Here is a 20,087-nt window from a genome sequence, read left to right on the forward strand (position 1 = left end):
CATATCAAGACGTATGTTTTAAAAAAGGACACAGTTCAGAATACGTGTTTAAGAAAATGGATAGAGCTAAAAACATGTGCTTAAGAAAATGGAAATAACTCAAGAAGCATTTTTAAGAAAATGCACACAGCAAAAAATGTGCCTTTTCAATATGGGACACAGTTTAAACAGCGTGTTTAAGAAAATTGACACAGCAAAAACCAAGCCTTTCATTATTTAACACAAATTTAACAAATAAATTTCATACTTACTTTTCCTTACTTTTTTTAAACTCTAAGTATAATCATTACAGTGCAAAGTGCTTTGGGGTCGGTCTTGCTGCACTGTGAAAATTCCGGTTCAAATTATGGTAAAAGGTTCTGCCACCCTGAGTGAATGTTCGAAAAATCAATTTTACAGTAAAATTTTATTCCATAATTTTACATTAGCATTTATTTAATCGCAGTGATTCAGTGATTTCACAGTAAATACTGCTGTAAAAATTACGGTATATCAGATTTTTTGTTCCGTAAAACTATAGTTTAAAAAGTAATGGCACCGTGAATGCCAGTACTGTTTACTGTAATCCAGATTTTTTTACAGTGTTTGTACATTACAGCTTAATTTTTCAGGAAATCTCTTCGCATTCAGATCACTTAATGATGAAGTAATTTTTTCAATTATGAATTCGTAAAACATAAATTTAATATCACTATTATAAACTTAAAAGACCTCTGAAAACCATGTGAAAACAATAACTTTAAAAATCTTTAGAAAAAAGAGTAATTTTTTGAAAAAATGTGCCAAGTGATTTAGGCACATTACATTACGGATTTCTTTTTATCCATTAGATTATTTTTTTAAAAAAATAACAATTGCTATAAGAGAAGTTTAAAAAATGCAATTAAAGGCTTAAATACGCTTTTTAAGTTGTGTTTATTTTCCTTAACACGTTTTTTAAACTGTGTCCAGTTTCTTAAACACGCTTTCTGAACTGTATCTAAAATAAAAAAAACTCACAGACAGTTTGTTTTTGAATAAAATAGAAAGATGCTCTGTGTTTCATATATTATTCTGCATATTTCTTAATTTAAAAATTTCTTTTTCAATTGATCGAAAACTAAGAACGCCGATCATAACCAAAGAGAAATCAGAGAATAACTATCTTTTATTATTTTTTTAATACAACTTCAATCGCACCCTATAGAAAATATGTAAATATCACAGATTAGTACTCATCTACTAGTTGTATGAGGTGTTTTCATTTGTATGGTTTAGTAACATCATTTAAAGTTTTTTCTTATTTCCGCTGAAATACTAAAGGAAAACTTTTAAAAATAGAATTAATAATAATCAAATACTAATCTAGCATATAAATTTAAAATTTTATTGCTAAGAAATCGTATGGAAAATATTGTAATTTAAATTTAATCATTTTTATGTAGAAGTTCACAAATTTAATTAATTGTAAGTCTTTTCACGTATATGTTTAATTTTTAACACTGAGACATCATTATTCTTACTTAGCAAAGTTATACATGTAATGCATCTTCAAGGAAACAAAAGACCACTTCTACATCATACCTCTGACAATTTCTCACGCGTCTCTGAATAATAAAATTGTCCGAGGTATTGAATACACAATTGCTAAACATAAATGACATTTTAGTCAACTTTTGTGCTCACCTTAGACATTTAAGGACTTATTGTGTGCAAATTGGCACATTATACCAGAAAAGTCGACAAAAGTTACCAAAAAGAAAAGCATTCAGGCATGAAGAATAAATAAAAAATAAAAACAGTTTGAAAGTTTTACGACATAATATCAATATAATTATTGGAACTTTTTCATTATTTATGAGCAGCAAACATTTTATGAAAATTTTCAGTGCAATATTACTTAGAGTTTTGTTTTTATTGAAACGTAAATAATAATAAAGAAAAAAAATCATTTGAAGTAAATGAATAGTCTAATTTTTTGTCTCATGTTTCTCTCTCTCTCTCTCTTCTTTTCTTTTGTTTTTTTTGTGCTTTGCAATAACGGAAAAAATATTTGAGGATCGTAGATTGTCTCATAATTAATTGATTTTGGAAAAAATGCTTATTATTTTATAATCGATCTTAGAAAATTCACATTGAGATTCGGGAAAAGTATATTAAAGAATTAGTAAAGTATAAGTACTAAATGAATAGTCTAATTTTTTGTCTCATAAATTTCTCTCTTTGTTTCCCCGCAATAACGGAAAAATTATGTGAAGAATGCTGACTTTCTTACAATTTATCTTTGAAAAAATTGAGAATTATTTTATAATTGATCTTAGAAAATTCACATTGTTGTTGTTGTTGTTGTTAATTTACGTCGCACTAGAGCTGCACAATGGGCTATTGGCGACGGTCTGGGAAGCGTCCCGGAGGATGATCCGAAGACATGCCATCACAATTTTGATCCTCTGCGGAGGGGATGGCACCCCCGCTTCGGTAGGCCGACGAACTTCGCGCGAAGTCGAGCACTTTACGGTAGCACAGTTTAGCGAGGACCAATACCGCACACCCTCGGTCCCTACGCAGATTGATCCAAGTGGTCACCCACCCGCACACTGACCGTAGCCAGTGATGCTTGACTTCGGTGATCTGCTGGGAACCGTGTCTTAATGATCAGTCCACTGTGGGACAAAATTCACATTAAGATTTGGAAAAAGTATATTAAAGAATTAGTAAGGTATAAGCGCTTTAATTACATTGTATATTGACGTAACTAGTTGATATCAAATCCTCTGTATTTGATTGACAACTAACTTACGAAAAAAAAATCCTGTTTTAAATATCGCTGCAATTCGAAAACTTTATAACTTAATTATTATTTCAAATTTAGAGCTGTCCCGCAGTGGACTGATCGTTAAGACACGGTTCCCAGCAGATCACCGAAGTCAAGCATCACTGACTGCGATCTGTGTGCGGGTCGGTGACCACTTGGATTAGTCTGCGAAGGGGCCGAGGGTGCTCGGTATTAGATCTCGTTAAACTGTTCTACCGTAAAGTGATCGACTTCGCGTGCCGGTCGTCGTTCTACCGAGGGTGCGATCTCCTCTACAGAGGATCAAAATTGTGATGGCATTTCTTCGGATCATCCTCATCGATGTTTCCCTGACCGTCCCCAATAGCCCATTGTGCAGCTCTAGTGTGGCGTAAATGAACTACAACAACAATAACAATTTTAGAGTTAGTTTTAATATGTTAAATGTTAGTTCACAAACTGTAATTTTGCATCATCAGATTAGTTATTCTGAAACTTGCATAAACGATACAGATACACTAAATATTCATGTACTAAGCCCAGAGCTTTATGAAGAGTAAATACAACTTAAACAAAGTGCGTTGAGATTTGTAACATTTGTAAAATTTTTAGTGCATCTATAATTTTTAGTAGATATCTTTTAGTGTGTCAACAAATTTTTCGAAAAAACTTTATAACTTCAAACAAAATGATTAATTGCTAATTAATTGCTAATCTCGCAGTAAATTTAAGTCATTCTATCGAATTATTTTCTTAAGTTAAGTACCATGTACCATGGTAAGAAAGTAATTATGAAGGAAAAAAAACATTTTAGCTTTTTCGTGCATGCGCAATGCATAATTATTACTTCAAATGCTCATATCCAGTCAAATTTTTAAGGCATTTAATTTTTAGATTTTAATGCAATAGTTTTATTTATAAAATACTTCGTAGTTCTCGTTTATTTCCGAAAATTTCAGATAAAGAATAAATAACGATAATAAAAATAAATAACTGTATTTTCTGATTTACAAACTATATTTATAAAACGAAATGTAACTATTGTTTACGTACTAAGCGATGTCGAGAGAAAAAGCAAAAAATTGATTGATATTTTTTATTTAATAGGGTGTACAAAGGTATCTTTTGCAGTTTTTATTTTATTTTCTTCACACTTTTTCTTGACTCTGTCTTTATTAGGAAGCGTGAGTAACTACGTGAAATTACGAAACAATTGATTTATTATTTTTCCAAAAGATTGAAAAAAATGTCAAAACCGCACGTTTCCTATGACATTTGTTCATTTTATGTCTCGAATGAAAATCAAAACTTTTAGTCAAGCATATCTCACTAAATTTAAGAAAAACTAATTTCGCCTTTTCACATTTGGTTTTTAAATCATAAAACTTTTAAACGATTCACTTTTCTTCCAAATAACTTATATATAGACCTCACCTATAAACCTTGGCTAAATTCAAAATTTTTAGCCAAGCATATCTTACTAAATTTAATAAAAATTCATTTCTCCTTTTCATATTCGATTTTTAAATCATGAAACTTTTAAGCGAGTCAGTTTTCTATCGAATAATTTATATACAGACCTAGTTCTGCCCAAAAATTTGAACAGAATTTTCTCTATAATGTAAAGCAACATTAGGCATGAAACTGAAAGTCTTCTACATGATTTTTGATATTCTATTTATCGAATTTGAAATGCGTATTTATGACTTTTCTAGTTTTATTAATTAAATTATTTGAGCTACCAAATTATTGTCTTTAAATAATTACTTAGAACGTGATACTAAAAGAATAAAACTTTAAAAGCATAATCAGGAACGTAATGCACTTTTTAACGTTAAATCACTTTTATTATCGTAATTTAAAAGTAGCGTGACTCCAATCTGCTCTTCTTTCCACGGTTCAAATATTCGCTACTGCTTTCTAGTTACTTAAATGGCTTACGAGCAATTACCAACCGAAAAATATTACCATTTACCTCGTCCAATTCTTCCAAAATTAAGAATATTTCAATCATTTTATTTTAGTATTTTTTATCTATAACCATCCATAAATTAAAAGATAAGAGCCTCAAAGATCAAAGAGCAAGTAGAAAATTACAGCTTTATTGTTAAATATAACTAAATCGTATGATTATAAAAAGAAGGATATACTTGAAAACTCAAATTATTCAAAAGTTACATGATTATTAAAGCACTTAACGAATTTACTTCGTGATACTCAAAGAAAATAAAAGTCGGTTAAATATAATAAAGAAAAAAGTCTGTTAAGAAAATAAAGAAAAAGTTTTGAAGTTGGGCCGCGTTGACTCAGGATACATAGCGTTCGCCTTGCAAAAAGATGCACCATGTTTGAACCCCAGCGGTGACTGGTTTATACGAATTCTGCTCGAGGGCTAGCAACAGCCACAGGGCTGACGTAAAATATCCTCAATGGTAGACGGATCATGGGTAAGAATCGCCTTGCCGTTGAACTAACCGTGGGAGTTTTTTCTGATTTTTTTTCTCCATGCAACGCAAATGCGGGTTAGTGTCATTAAAAAGTCCTCCACGACGGCTATTTTGCACCAATTCTTGATCTAGGATTTCTCTTGTCTTCTGGGTTAGGTTCAAAATTACAAGACTGCAGAGTTAAACATTGATAGTCGTAAAATTAGAGTTGGGTCGGCTGTGTTCTACTTCTGTTTAAAATATAAATTAGTTAAAGTAAAAATTTTGTCGAAAGTTCACAAGTCAGTGTGTAAATTTCTTGCAAGCATTTTTGAATACGTATGTAAAAGGAAAAATAACTAGCAGCGGTTTTGGTTCGATGGAATCTAGAAGAAAAGGCTCCATATGGCAAATAAAAAAAATTCTCGAGACAGTTCACCTTGTCGATAGCAACGATGGCAAAACTGAATGAAACGAGTTCGTAATAACTACCCCACCCACCGTATTCTCCAGATCTGGCTCTTATCCCCCATTGCCTGTTAGGAAATCTTAAAGAAATGCTACAGAGAAGGAGATTAGGAACAAATGAAAATGTCCTATCAGAAATTAAAGAGTTTTTCAGAACTTTAGACAATTTGTTATTAACAATTCCTCGTAATGCAGGAGAAATGTTGGAATGAATATATTGCTATTAAACAAGAGAGAAAAAATATAAGATGAATAAAGTATAATTTTGCAAAAGAAAATATTTATTAGTTCCAGTGTAGACCTTTGAGTTAATTTCTCGGAAATGTTTGTGCCCATTATGTTCAGAAATGTCAACGAAAAGTAAATGAAGCTTCAAACATCTGCTTTTTAGAGAGAAAAGAATTGCGATAGATGCAAGATGCATTTATTATTGCAAAACAAATTCAGCTGTAATAGTTATCAAAGCAGCTGTCTACTAATTATTTATTTTTTACAATGGTATTTTTTTAGAAAGTTAGAAAAAGGTTCCTCAGAAATGTTAGTAGGAGGAAAAAGGTACGTGAGGACAATTTACATTTCTAAAAATTTCTCAAAGTTTCAAGAAACGTTGTGAAAACAAAAATGGAAATAATTTTATTACCACGCCATGGCAAGCTTTTATTTTTGATGAAGTATTCAAATACTTTTCAGCTGCTGCATCATTATTTTAAAAAGTTAATAAATTTATTATGTCTCGGTTAAGGATCATATCACAAGCACGTCAGAGGCATATGCGAACACATTTATATGTAATGGCATTTTAGTTATGCCTATATTTGATTACTTAGAAAAGCAATTTCGAACTAACTTTTTTCTTCTAATTTTTCTAATCAACACTATTGAAAGTAATTATTTATTATGGTTTCAAACGGAGATAGAATACATCATATTGATTGAGAATTACATAGCAACCTACGACGGGAAATGTCCCAGCTGCAAAATCCTCCCATCTATGAACTGGCTGTTCGTGTGCAGTTGAAACATAGAAAATAACTGAATTATTTTAACTTTTGGCTGATTTCAAGTGTTTTGGCTATTATTCTCGAAAATTACATTTAAATGAACCCAAAAATATCTGTCTTATTGTAATCTAATCATTTGACAACCAATTTAGTGAGCTTGATAAGTTTGTCTTAAAACCTTCAGATTATATTAAATAGTGATTTCTGGGTCATATGAAAAAAATGTTTGATAATAATTACTAGAAAACCTAACATTAAGTCTATATAGATAAATAAAAATACGGTTTCAAATACGTGCAAACAGCCACTTCACAATGAGAAGGCGACTCTAGATGTGCTCATGGAACTCTATACGATTCTCAGTCGTTATGATATGACCAACCTCCCCATCAAATTTTCTAAGCGCTGTACTGAATTACCCTGTTTAAACATAATAACTTAAAAACTAGCTCCATCTTAAAGTGAATTTAAAACTTGACGAAAGGTTTATATAATGTCTTAAAAACATACTTTTTAGCGTAATTAAGAATGCTGAAAGTTTTGATATTGTATAGGGTGTTAAGTAATCACCGCCTTTAATACATATCTTTAGAATCCTTGAAAAACTGAAGTCTAAAGTTCAATAAACTACCAATGCTAGATTATTATTGTCTATTGTCTCTTATTCATATTCTTTTAAATGCTTATATATATGTATATATATATATATATATATATATATATATATATATATATATATATATATATATATATATATATATAAGTGGAATGGGCTCTGGTTCGTAAAGAACCACCCCAAATAAATGCAGGTGATACGTGTATACTTTAAAATTATGTAAGGTTGTATGAATGAAGAATAAAACCTATAAACGGTTTTCTATTCCTGTATGCAGGCTCTGATTTTTAAATAAGTCACCCTATGAAAGATGGATATGTGTATTCTGTAAAATTATGAATGAAGGATGAGTCTATAAACGACTTTCTATCCTGACAGACTGACTTTTAAATTAATTTCCCTATTAATGATTTTTTTAATTTTTTTATTTTTATTTTTTTATTTATTTATTTTTTTATTTTTTTATTTTTTTATTTTTTTTATATTTTTTTAAGACTGCTAATTTATTCAATCCGTTAAACATTTTTATTATTATTTCAATTTTATTACCTTTTTACTAATTGTTTCTCATAGATGGCAGCACTAATATTTTACCTAAACATTTTTTTCTTCTTCTTCGATCAAATGTTTTTTTAATTTTATTATATTCGATTCAAGCTATAAGCAATATTTTACATCTTCGCGATTTTTGTTAACTGTTTTATTATTGTACTTTTAAACCTAAACCGCGTTTTAATTCACGCCGGTAAGTTTGATTTCCTTTTACATTTTTCTTTTATTTCATGATTTTTTTCAAAATAAGGTTTTTTGCGATATCGACACATATAAAGAATAATTTTTATCTTAGGATAATTATTCTTTATTCAGAAATATCGCATTATTTATGGCAATTAGATGTGTCTTGACAACGACTATTTGCTTATACCATTCTTGTTTCTCTACCATTTAGTTTTTTATTTTTATTTTATTCATGTTTTTCATGTTAATTTGTGTATATATATATATATATATATATATATATATATATATATATATATATATATGTATATATATATATATATATATATATATATATATATATATATATATATATATATATATATATATATATATATATATATATATATATTTATTTATTTTTGTTTCAAATGAAGTAGACAAAATAAGTTTTTACACAAGTGCTCTTTATCTATTCTGATAAATACTTTATATTTATACTTCCCCTTGTAATAGTATTTTGTAACGAAAAATACGTAAGTTACAAAAAAATTTTTGAACGGAGTAGTTCATTGAAGAAGAGGAATGAGTTGAGAATTGTACCACTCATTTTTAATCAAATCCTTTTAAATATGTGATTCCAAAAAAAAAAAAAAGCTTCTGAATTTTATTTTAAAAAGAGTAACAAGTCCACTAGTTGCATAAAGGACCTCTGTTCCGTCTATAATAACTTCCCAAAATGGAACGAATATCCCTCTAATATTTTTTTATAAAAGAAATATTTAAGCTTCTCGTGTGCTAAATGTAAAATATGTATACTTTTCAGTCTATCAAACCTTTTCTTCCAAAAATATTATATACGGAGACAGTATATGAAAGAATTTTCATAACCGTATCTATTTCCTAAAGTACCAAAGTGTTAAAGTGACAAATATAAAGGAATTTTATTCTACATGGCACACATTTGCTCCCGTTGAGCATGGCTGAGAATGTTTTGGTATTCAAGTTTTCAGAAACAAAGCTATTAAAAGTCATTGAAGACTGATAATGTGTAAAAGAGAGATGCTTCTCCCTTTTACGTATTATGCAATCTTTTAACAAATTTTGAACGAAATTTAATTCTTTAAATATGTTTCTGAATTATGATTAAAGAAAAAATCAAGAAAATAGAAAATATACGTTTCATATTTTAACTTAGTTTTTCGAACCAAACTTTTAAATTCAATCCGAAATTTTTTATTACTAAAAGCTTTAATTTTATCTTTCAAATCTTGCTAACTGGAACAACATTCAAGCAGAATGTGATTAAATATTTATTATTTGTGAGTAATAATACTATTTTTATATGGTTTTCATGAAATAATGAATGAATGTATAAATTTGATATTAACATTTTTAATTTTTCAGATACTTACGGCCGATCAACATTGGAAAATAAACTTCCTAGTTGACATCTATGGGATCTTCGATGCGGCGGACATTTGTCATCCTCTCAACATTTTCTCTTCTTGGATTAATTATCTTTCTTTCTTACTCTGGTGACGAAATTATATCTGATTCATCTAAACCTGTACAAATTAAATGGCTCGTGGATGATCATGGTTTTGTTTTGAATACCCCTGGTTGTCAGATTCCCGATTGGGATCCTTTTGATCCATCGGTACAATCCTTAATTACAAAAGTTAATTCTCCATACAAATGCCCTGGCCGACCTCAGTTTTTGAGCTCGAGACCAAACGGTATGGTGGCCTTGGACAAACATTTGTTGAATTTCTACTATGGTATTCATGAGCAAAACCTGACTTGCACGTATCGACCCATCATTAGAGATCCCGGAAATGAAAAAGAAAGGACTGACAATAAATTTTATTTTGGAAAACCAAAACAACTTATTTTTGAAAAGCCGCTAAAGGATGATTTCTTGATGGTTAAATGTACAATGTTTGAATACCCAAATTTAACCCAGTTTATTCCTCTAGTGCCTCTAAAGCCTGACATTGAAAAAGAGAAAAGCTCGTTGCATCAGAACTACGCAGAAGAAGATCATTTGAACATAATAATAGTTGGCATAGATTCCGTTTCAAAACTAAACTTTTTGAGACATTTTCAAAAGACTCACAGATTTATTAAGGAAAACCTTGCATATATTGAACTTAAAGGTTATACAAAAGTAGCTGATAATACATTCCCGAACCTGGTGCCCTTTCTCACTGGGCAATTTATTGAACATTATTGGAATGAAACAGTGAGAGATATGTTTTTTGATGATGTAGATTTTATATGGAAAAATTATTCTAGTCGAGGATATCGAACGTTGTTTGCTGAGGACGCCCCTCATATAGCAACGTTTAATTATCTAAAAAAAGGTTTTCGTGATCCACCAGCTGATTATTATTTCCGTCCTTTTGCTTTAGCTGTTGAAAAATCACTAGTTCGACGTGAAAGTAGAACTAATTGTTTGCAATCAAGATTTGAAATGAATATTCTGTACAGTTATCTTAAAGACTTTGTCAAAACAATGAAAAATAGACCTTACTTTTCTTTCACATTTGTTGCTAGACTTACACATGATAGCTTAAATAATGCAGGATATGCAGATGAGCCAACATTTCATCTCTTACGAGATCTCCATGACATTGGTGCTTTAAATAAAAGCTTATTGATATTGTTTAGTGATCACGGAATAAGGTTTGGACCAATAAGACAAACATACATTGGTAAATTTGAAGAAAGGATGCCTTTTATTTATTTATTTTTTCCGCAATGGTTTCTCTCAAAATACCCTGACCGTGCGAAAAACCTACGCGAGAACCAGGACCGGTTAACAACGCCATTTGATGTACACGCAACGCTTGTACATCTGTTGAATATTACACATTATTCCACAGCAGAGCTTAATGAAACTCTTTCTATTAAGAGTTCAAATGGTTTAAGCCTCATGAATCCAATACCTAAAGAAAGAACTTGTGAGCAGGCCAATATTTTGCCTCATTGGTGCCCATGCCAAATTCATAAGCCAATACCCATCACAGAGCCTGTTGTTACAAACTGTGCATTGGCACTTATGGATACAATTAATGAACTTTTAAAACCTTTTTCCAACTCTTGTGTGCCGTTGAAAATGGATAAAATTCTAGATGCTAGATTTGGGCAAGCAAATGATATGGTCCTACGATTTGTCAAGCATCAGAATGATGTTATTAATAGGCACGTCGTTCTTGGCCAAAAAATAAACGCCCCTGGTGATTATTTGATTGTAATAAGTGCCAAACCAAGTGGTGGTATATTTGAAGGTACTGTTCGATACGATGTTGAGGATGGCACATATCGAGTTTTAGACGATATAAGCAGACTCAATGTCTACGGTAATCAATCAATTTGCATATCTAATGCAAGAATGAGGAAATTCTGTTTCTGTAAATCGAAGACAACTATTTTTAAAAACTTTTTGAAACCATGATAAATTCAATATATTCATAGTCATTTAATATAAGTTATTTAATTCTCATTGTTTCAATTACATATTTTTTACACGTGTGTGATATTTTTTAATTTCTATGTATTTATAGAATAATACAGTAGAGCTTTAAAGCAAACACAGGCAAACTTACATTCATTTTTAATAACTCCCAGTTAATTATACTGTGTTTCTAAATAAAATAAGCTTACCATTGTAGGAAAATAAGTAAACGTATAAATAATAAAGTAGAAAGTAAAACATATAAAAAATATTCAAATTGCTGTCTGGATTTTTAATATTCTAATTTCAGATCAAATGTAGTTTTCTATTTTTTCTAAAAATAATTAGCAAAATATAATAAGATAACTCAAGACATTCCGAAAAAAGGCCAAACTTGGTGTTAAAAACATGTTACGGTCCTTTGTACTCATGGAACTTAATTTTTTCCCCTGAAAATTTATAAACAAGACGACTTTTATTATAGAATATGTGTTGATTAAACAGCTTTCTCTTACTGTAATATCTAGAACTGATGTTTTTAAATTCCCTAAAATGTCACTTAAAATCCTCTTCCATGAAGTTATTCCATGAATTCTTCCAGTCCTTCATAAAATAATCAAATAACTGTGAGATGTCAAATTTTCAGCAACAAGTGTTCTTTCTGTTATTTGATTTTACAGCTAGACCAAAATAATTTTATTATCTGCAAAAATTGTTTTTTTTTAATTGAAAAATTTGCTTTTCGTTGTTTTAAAGCTTAAAACTGTTTATTTGTATACATAAATAATATAGTATATATATATATATATATATATATATATATACATCAATGTATATTTTGAATTTTATTATATAGCTTTATTATACATGAAACTTATTTGTACTTTGCGAATTACAATTCCATATGTGATGTATGTATTTCGTAGCTCTTCCATTGTAAAGTGTTTGCTCTCTTATGAAATGTATTCAATAAGTTTTAAGTTCAACTGATTTTAGTTTGTAACATATCCACCGTTCTTTATGTATGTTATGTAATGGTTATTTAATAACTTATTCCTTATAATAAATAATTTTTCTTTTAATGAATGCTCTTATGAAATGTGTTCAGTAAGTTATCAGTTCATTTTCAGCTGTTTTTGATTGTAATACCCTGAATGACTGAAATCAAGAGAATATCGGCTTTCACCGGTGAATGTCAATAATCTCATAGTCGCTTTGGTGAATGTCCAAAATATTTGTTATATCTGATTTGATATTAATTTATTCGTTGATATTATTATATTTATTCTATATTTTAATATCTGCTGAGGATGGATTAGGAGAAACATCAGTGTTCGGTGTACTTGTTAAATGCATACTGGGCAATGGCACTTGATCTTAAAAAAACATTGATATAGGGCATACCGGGCAGTGGCACTTAGCTGAACCTAGAATATATGTTTCGGAAATTTACCAAATCGACTATGTGATTGTCAATATTCATCGGTTGAAGTCAAAAGCCACCAATTTCATTCATTCGCAGTAACATATTCACTGTTCTTTACATGTGCATGCATGTAATAATTATTTAATAACTTACAATTTCCATTAAAAAAATTTTAATTAAAAATATGGAAGCATTAGTTCCTAGATATATTTTTTAAAATAAGAATAACTAAATTATAATAACGTTTTTTTCTTGTTTTTATATTTTATATTTTTAAAACTATTATCTAGATTATGTTTCAAATAACTTGAAATTATGATGTAGAATTTCAAAGAATATCATGTATTTAGATAGTGCTTAGTAAATTAAATTGATAAAATAATTTTGCTCTAGAAAAGTACAGCTGGTAATTCTTTCTTCACTTTTGAAGCATTGCTAAATCAAACTATTCATTATTAGATACAGCGAAAAATAAAATTTCTTTCAAATGAGTTAAATACATAAAGAATAGATAAAAATCATCCATGTGCATGCTTGCAATAGGCAGCTATGATCCTATGTGTAGGCCTATATTTAGTTTCTATTAGAGAGTCTTATAGAGAGTCGTTGGAAATAGATAAGAGGACACCGATGTCCTATTTCTTATGACTCTCTATTTACAGGAAAAAATAAATTTTTGTATTATTTAATTAAAAGAAACAGTCTACTAAAAAAACCTTTAGATTATCGCGATTATATTTGTATTAAAATATAAAATCCAAAAAAAGGTAGTTTTAAAATCTTTTTTTTTTTTTTATTCCTATTCAAAAATTTATTAATAATTGATTTTGTAAATTAAATAAATTTTAGCGGCGAATAACTGTTTCTCTTAGATCTAAATAACTGCAAATAAGTGCAAATTTGAAAAGTTATTGTTAGGAAGAGAGCAGTATTTTGAAGATTTTACTTTTAACTCAAAAAAATGACGCAGTTGTTTCATGCTGTATTTTATAATCAGAAATTGGAATTCTAAGTATAATATTTTTATCTTATTTTGACTTAAATTTAAACAAAATAATGAAAAAAATATGTAAAATTCATCCAATAAAAATTCTGCATTAAAGGGTTAAAACGTGTGATTTTTAAAATATTCCAAATACTACAGTCCAAATATTGAGTCATTTGTACATAAATGTAGAAAGAGTGGAGCAGACTTGGAATTTGCACAGAGTCACACATTCATATGACTCTAAGGGACCCCACGTCGATGACAATTGAAATTTTTTTGTTAATTTGACTAAAAAAGTTACATTGTTATTCTGAAATTTTATATTTAATATTGAAAGTTCGACAACATTTATTTTTAAGTTTATTTTGATGAGGAGCAAGTTTATACTGTTATGTTTATTCTGCTGATTAACACATTTCTAAGCGACTCACACGAAAAAAATTCATACAAATTAAAATTACAGAATTAGAAAATAACAATTATGTAAACAATTTAAAATTATTATTTAAACACGGTCCTTAAAAGCAAAAATTTCTCAATTCTAAAAATCTGTGAACATAAAATATAAAAATTAAACTAAAGTATAAAATTTTGAAGAAAAAAATTAGAAATTTTTTTAAGATATTCGTTTTTAGGAATGAAGACAGAAAAAGAAAAAAATATCATAATTATTTTAAGTCGAAAATCTGAGGCTAAAAGAGAATCATTTTTCAAAGCTGGAAAATATTATAATATAATAAGTGAAAACATTATAAGAAAATATCATATTTCCATAGGAAGAAAAGGCTCCTCAAAATGTCTTTCATAATTGAGCAAAAATGTCGGGATCGCTAAATAATATTTAAGTTAGAAAAAAATAATAAACTCTGATGAATCACTATAAAGAAAAGTGTTATTAAAAGCATAACAACTTAGCATAACGCTTAGATTGCTGAGTAATTAAAAGTTGTGCTTCCAATTGACGATTAAATATTCATTGCCCTTAATTTATATTTTTTGACTCCTTGCCAAAATTAAACAAAAAAAGAAAAGAAAGAGGAAAAAGGAAGCACAGAAGAGGGGACAAAATTATATTTTAGCTAGTAAAAAACATAAACTATAGTAAACTCTGATAAGTTATTTAATTTTATTTTATAACCGTTGTTGAACAGTCGACCCAATTTTTGAGTTTACAACTACCAATGTTAAACTCCGTAGCCTCTTAATTTTCGACCCAATCCAGAAGACAGGGGAACTCTTGGATCAAGTATTGGAAGAAACTCGCCTTCACGTAAAACGTTTTGATGGAACTAACCCACATTTGCGTTGCTTGGAGAGGAAAGCAGCAAAAACACTCCCACGGTTAGCGTGACTGCAGGGGTACTGAAACCCACGATCCGTCAACCTCTGAGGATACTTTACGTCAGTACTGTTGACAGCGCTGGCTGGGTGCGGAATCCGTATCGACCAGTCATCACTGGGATTCGAACTCGGGTCACCGCATTGGGAGGCGAGCATTCTATTCCCAGAGCCATCAAAACTCTGATGAGTCACTACTGAGGAAGGCGGGATGAAAAGTTTCAAAGATGGGTGATTGTCAATTAAAACTTAGAATTTTTTCTTTTAGTATTTTTTTTTATCGCCTCTCTGTTTCTTGCGAAAATTACATTGGTGATGATATTTTTAAACTAGTCTTCTTCATTAATGATTTCTCATGTTTTGCTTGCTTATTTGCTTAATTCTTGTTTAAATATTGGTGACCCCAAATGTGTGTTTATACTTTTTCTGCTTAAGATTTACGGAGATGATTACGAAACATCTTTTATAAAAAGAATCTAATTATTTTAGTTGTTTGTCTTTTAACTTTCAAGTTACTAGTGCACGTGTTAAACACTTTGCTTTATTAAGGGCGTTTCCATATAAATACTATATTTTATTTAATGCTTCGCATAAATTATTATCATCGTTAATTTTCTTAATTAATAGATTAAGTTCTGAAACAGCTTGACTTTTAGTTTATAAGCTGTTTTGAACCGTGAAAACAAAATATTTCATACAAATGAGATTAGAAATTTCTATTTCATATGCTAAAATACATTTAATTTTAAGCATCAATATTTCTTAGAAAATAAAGCTAAAAACGCTGAATGAATATTTTACAGATTAATCTCCTCAAAAAACTGTTACTTTGTATTAGAGTTAAACTAACTTAATGTTCGAGTTAAACACGATAATTTTTTTCAGAAGCAATTTTTTTTCTAAATGATAAATGCAATTCATCACTCGGTAATTGTATGAAATGTAATTTTATTTATATAATACTAAAATAATTGATATAAAATAAAACATCCATATTTTAATTTAATTGCGCATTATATTTATATTTCAGAAATTAGGCAATGTCTACGTTACATTAGTTTTAAGATTTAGGTATTTTCTGTCACCATTAAAAAAAGCACTTTTAAATATATTTATTAACCAATAGATTTTACTTAAATACAGTGCACTCCCGATTATCCGGGTTAATCCCCGGGACAGGTCGCACGGACAATTGAAAAACACGGATAATCCGAAAACTCCTTTTTATTAAAGAAAAAAATCAATACCAGTACAAAAAATAGAAAAATTACTGATACTTGCACGTTGTATAACATCAAATTAGGAATTTTCCTTTTAACGTTTGCTGCCTAAAAATTTTTTTAATGCAACTTTACCATATATTGACACATATTTTACAAACCGCAGTAATGTAAAATCCTCCCGTATAATCTAATAAAGTTTCCGCAGAGCAGCAGAATGAGAAATTGTATTTTCCTCATTTACTACATCTTCTGCATCAGTTACTATCATCACTGTTTGATTTAACAAGTAACGATGTCATCATCTGTCAAATACAGGAAGACAGGCTCACACTTTGAAACTAATCTTCTAAATTTTCTTCATCAAAAATTTCGAAACCTTAGATTTATTTTGCTTGCTCAAGAATATTATTATCATATTCTTCTTGAATATCTAAAGATTGTTCATCAAGCGGTATGATCTTTCTCCACGATCGTAATAACGTAGATGATTTTACCTTTGACTATGCTGCTGATATTACATATACTGCAATCCAATAATATTGCTTCTAAAAAATTTTTAGTGTTATAACTTCATGAATCAAATTTTTTAATCGTAAAAATGTTTCTCGTCAAATTTTTTGTTTGACTCCTGAATGGGCACGGATAATCCGCAAGCCGGATAATCCGCGCACGGATAATCGGGAGTGTACAGTAATTTATTTCCATGGAAATATTTCGAACTGACCTGAAGTTCTAAAAATCTACTTTAAGTGTTAATGTTTTTAAGTAACACATCCACTTTTAGAGTAAGGAGTAAAAAAGTTCAGACGATGCGTTTTTCTATTCTAATATTTTCTGTAAGCAAAACTTCTTAATGATATAATTTTGCAATTTGTAGCTTTAGTTATCTTACATGGGGACCAACTAATGATAGACTTGAAATTTTTAATTAAACAAACACCAAATGAGAACTTAAACAATGGAGATCAAAAATTTTGAGACTATAAACTATCACTGAAAATATAGCAATTTTTTTAATACTTCGTTGCATGTCCTTTTGCTTTAATGACTGCGGCACACCATCTTGGCATGAAATTAACAAGGCCTTCTTGAGTGAACTAGTAGATTTTCGCCCATTCCCACTGAAGATCCTGAAAGAGTTCTTCTGCCTTTGTTGGATGCCTCCGTGCACCGACTTTTCTTCCAATGAGCTCCCAAAGGTGTTCTATAAGATTTAGGCTAGGTGATTGACTTGGACAGTTCAAAGTTTTAACTCCTTAACTGTAAACCAACTTTTCACAGTTTTGGATGTGCTCTTAGGGATCATTTTCCAGCTGAAATATCCATCCACGAGGAATCATTTTACGGGCATAAGGTCCCAAGTAGCACCTAATATTAGATAACGTCAGAAAATCAGTAAAATCTAACATTATCTTGCACAACTTCCGATATTGGAAAGATACAAGAGGTCACTGTTCGCTCTGCATTAGAGAATATTAGATTTTATGCAAACTAATATTATCTAGAGTTCGCCGTATTATTTTTTAGTATTAATTTTGAAGCTATATAATATTAGATTTTGTATTTTCTGATATTATCTTGCGTTGCTTTTTATTTTTTGGATTAAGCAAAGGGAAGATTTGGATGGTAGTTGAATAATTCAGCGATATAATTTTACTTAATTTTCTGTAATGCTGTGAGGCAGTAAAACATAGAATAATAATTTTATAATGTCATTCAGTGCATTATTTACTTAGCAATACAGGAATACTAAATCAAATTATATTAGCGAATTCCGTTACCATCCATTTTCGTTCCTCCTACTTCAAAAGTATATCCAATGTTCAGCTGATTTTATCGATTATTTCAAATTTAAAAAATAATACTATACCATAACTTTTATTGATATTTTTTTCCTTTCTTCATACAATGGGTTTTCTGATGAATTTTATATCATTAATAATTTTCAAGCTTTTAATTTTAAAATGCATTTTGAAATTTTTTTTTTGGAAATGATCTTATTTTATCAAAATCTCAATTGAATTTGTTAGTTTGTAAAACATATTTTATAAAAGTTGTAACTTAAGCCGCTTGTAATTTCACAATCTTCATTCATTATTTATATTCTGAAATTATGTAATAAAAAAGCGCCCTACATAATTGCAAAGTTAAATTTACTTTTGAATTGAGTTGAAAATTTACCTTAATTTTTTCCACTTTCAAATTATGACTATGTTATTCATTTCCAAAAATATTAAAATAAAAATATAACTGGAACTTTTAAATATGTTACTTTTTGTAAAAATTGAGACAATAAAGAAAATTTAAAAATATTCAAATTACTTACTTGCATAAATCTTTTTCCTGAAATTAAATGGAAAAATACTTACGTAACTTTATCCTTTTGAAATCTAAAGTTTTACTTACGAAACACTTGAAATAAAACCCAAAGGCACCTGCAGAAATATTTTCAGGGAGTGAAACAAGGAAAGCCTTTATTAATTTTTTTTCAGAAAATTGCCTATAATTTTTTGTAATTATTTTCACTATCACATCAGAAATTTTTAACGTTTCGTTAATTAGTTAAAGATACTATGTACTAACCAATAATTTTAGCCGAAAAATTTAAGTAACATTTAAATTTCGAAAACAAAAAAAAGTAGTAAATATTGTATTTTATCAAAAATAAATTTGCACAAACATTTAATTGCATACAAGTATGAAACGAGAAAACATAACATCTGTTTTTACTATAAGTTGCCTTTCGTATCAATTATCCATATTTGACTACTATCAGTTACTTTTTGAGAACGTTGCTATAACAAAATTTTTGTTCAAAATCAATCAATTCAGTTGCTTGCATTTCTCTGATTAGAGATTTTGCAAACATAGTAAAAACAAACAAAATATTATAGGTAAACGCTTTAAATGGGACATTTTAAAAAAAGAAGTTGCAATCGCACATGCTTTCAAGAAGAATATACAAGACCTTTCAGATGAAAGTTTAAGCAATATTCTTTTATGCAAAGAATGGGAATTTTTATCATAATGTAAATGTTATTCAGCTTTAAGTCAAAGAACCTTTTACGATTATAATTATTTTACAATTATATTATTTTAAATATGATAAAAATGAAAAAAAGCATAAACTTTTTGCCTCAAATGAAGAGTCATGTGAAAATTTCCGAAATTAAAAAAATAAACACAATGTTGATAATAGGAATACTCACAAGTTTGAGATAGACTTTAAAATTAGCGTTAAAAGAAAATTGCTTCCGATATCGTACCGAAATATTAAAAATAACCAAGTTTTAAATGTATTCAATTGTTTTCATGATACTTAAACACTATCTACTATAAAGATTTTCTAACCTTATATTTCATAATATTTTATCAATGCAAATATCATATCTGACAAATCAAATTTTTTAAACTTTTGAAGTTTTATTACAAAGTTGTAGAAGAAATTACACATCACAGTATTAAAGAAAAAAAATCCATGATAAACATTTCAATTTCACGGCATAATAATTTTATTTAAAAACAAAACACACACTACAAAATAAACTTTATCCGATTGTAAATGCAATGCATTACCTTTATTGTTTAAAATAATTTGGTAAAACACAAGTTAAAAATACATAATTGTTATTAAATAAAATAATTTTTTTT

General features: G+C 29.0%; 1 protein-coding gene across 3 annotated transcripts in view; it reads left to right on the forward strand.

Moving 5' to 3' along the window:
- Nucleotides 1-12,173, forward strand: part of LOC107450519 (uncharacterized) — a 63,627-nt gene extending 51,454 nt beyond the window's left edge. For all 3 annotated transcript variants that reach the window (XM_016066335.4, XM_016066341.4, XM_071187406.2), the window contains exon 2: nt 9,409-12,173. In XM_016066335.4, coding sequence (XP_015921821.1) covers nt 9,458-11,461 — 2,004 coding nt within the window. In that variant the 5' untranslated portion in view covers nt 9,409-9,457 and the 3' untranslated portion in view covers nt 11,462-12,173. The remainder of the gene's footprint in view (nt 1-9,408) is intronic.
- The last annotated feature ends 7,914 nt before the right edge of the window (nt 12,174-20,087 follow it).

Source organism: Parasteatoda tepidariorum, chromosome 11, assembly GCF_982258835.1.
Source record: "Parasteatoda tepidariorum strain Cologne lab strain chromosome 11, Ptep-v5.0, whole genome shotgun sequence".
Lineage (NCBI taxonomy): Eukaryota > Metazoa > Arthropoda > Arachnida > Araneae > Theridiidae > Parasteatoda > Parasteatoda tepidariorum.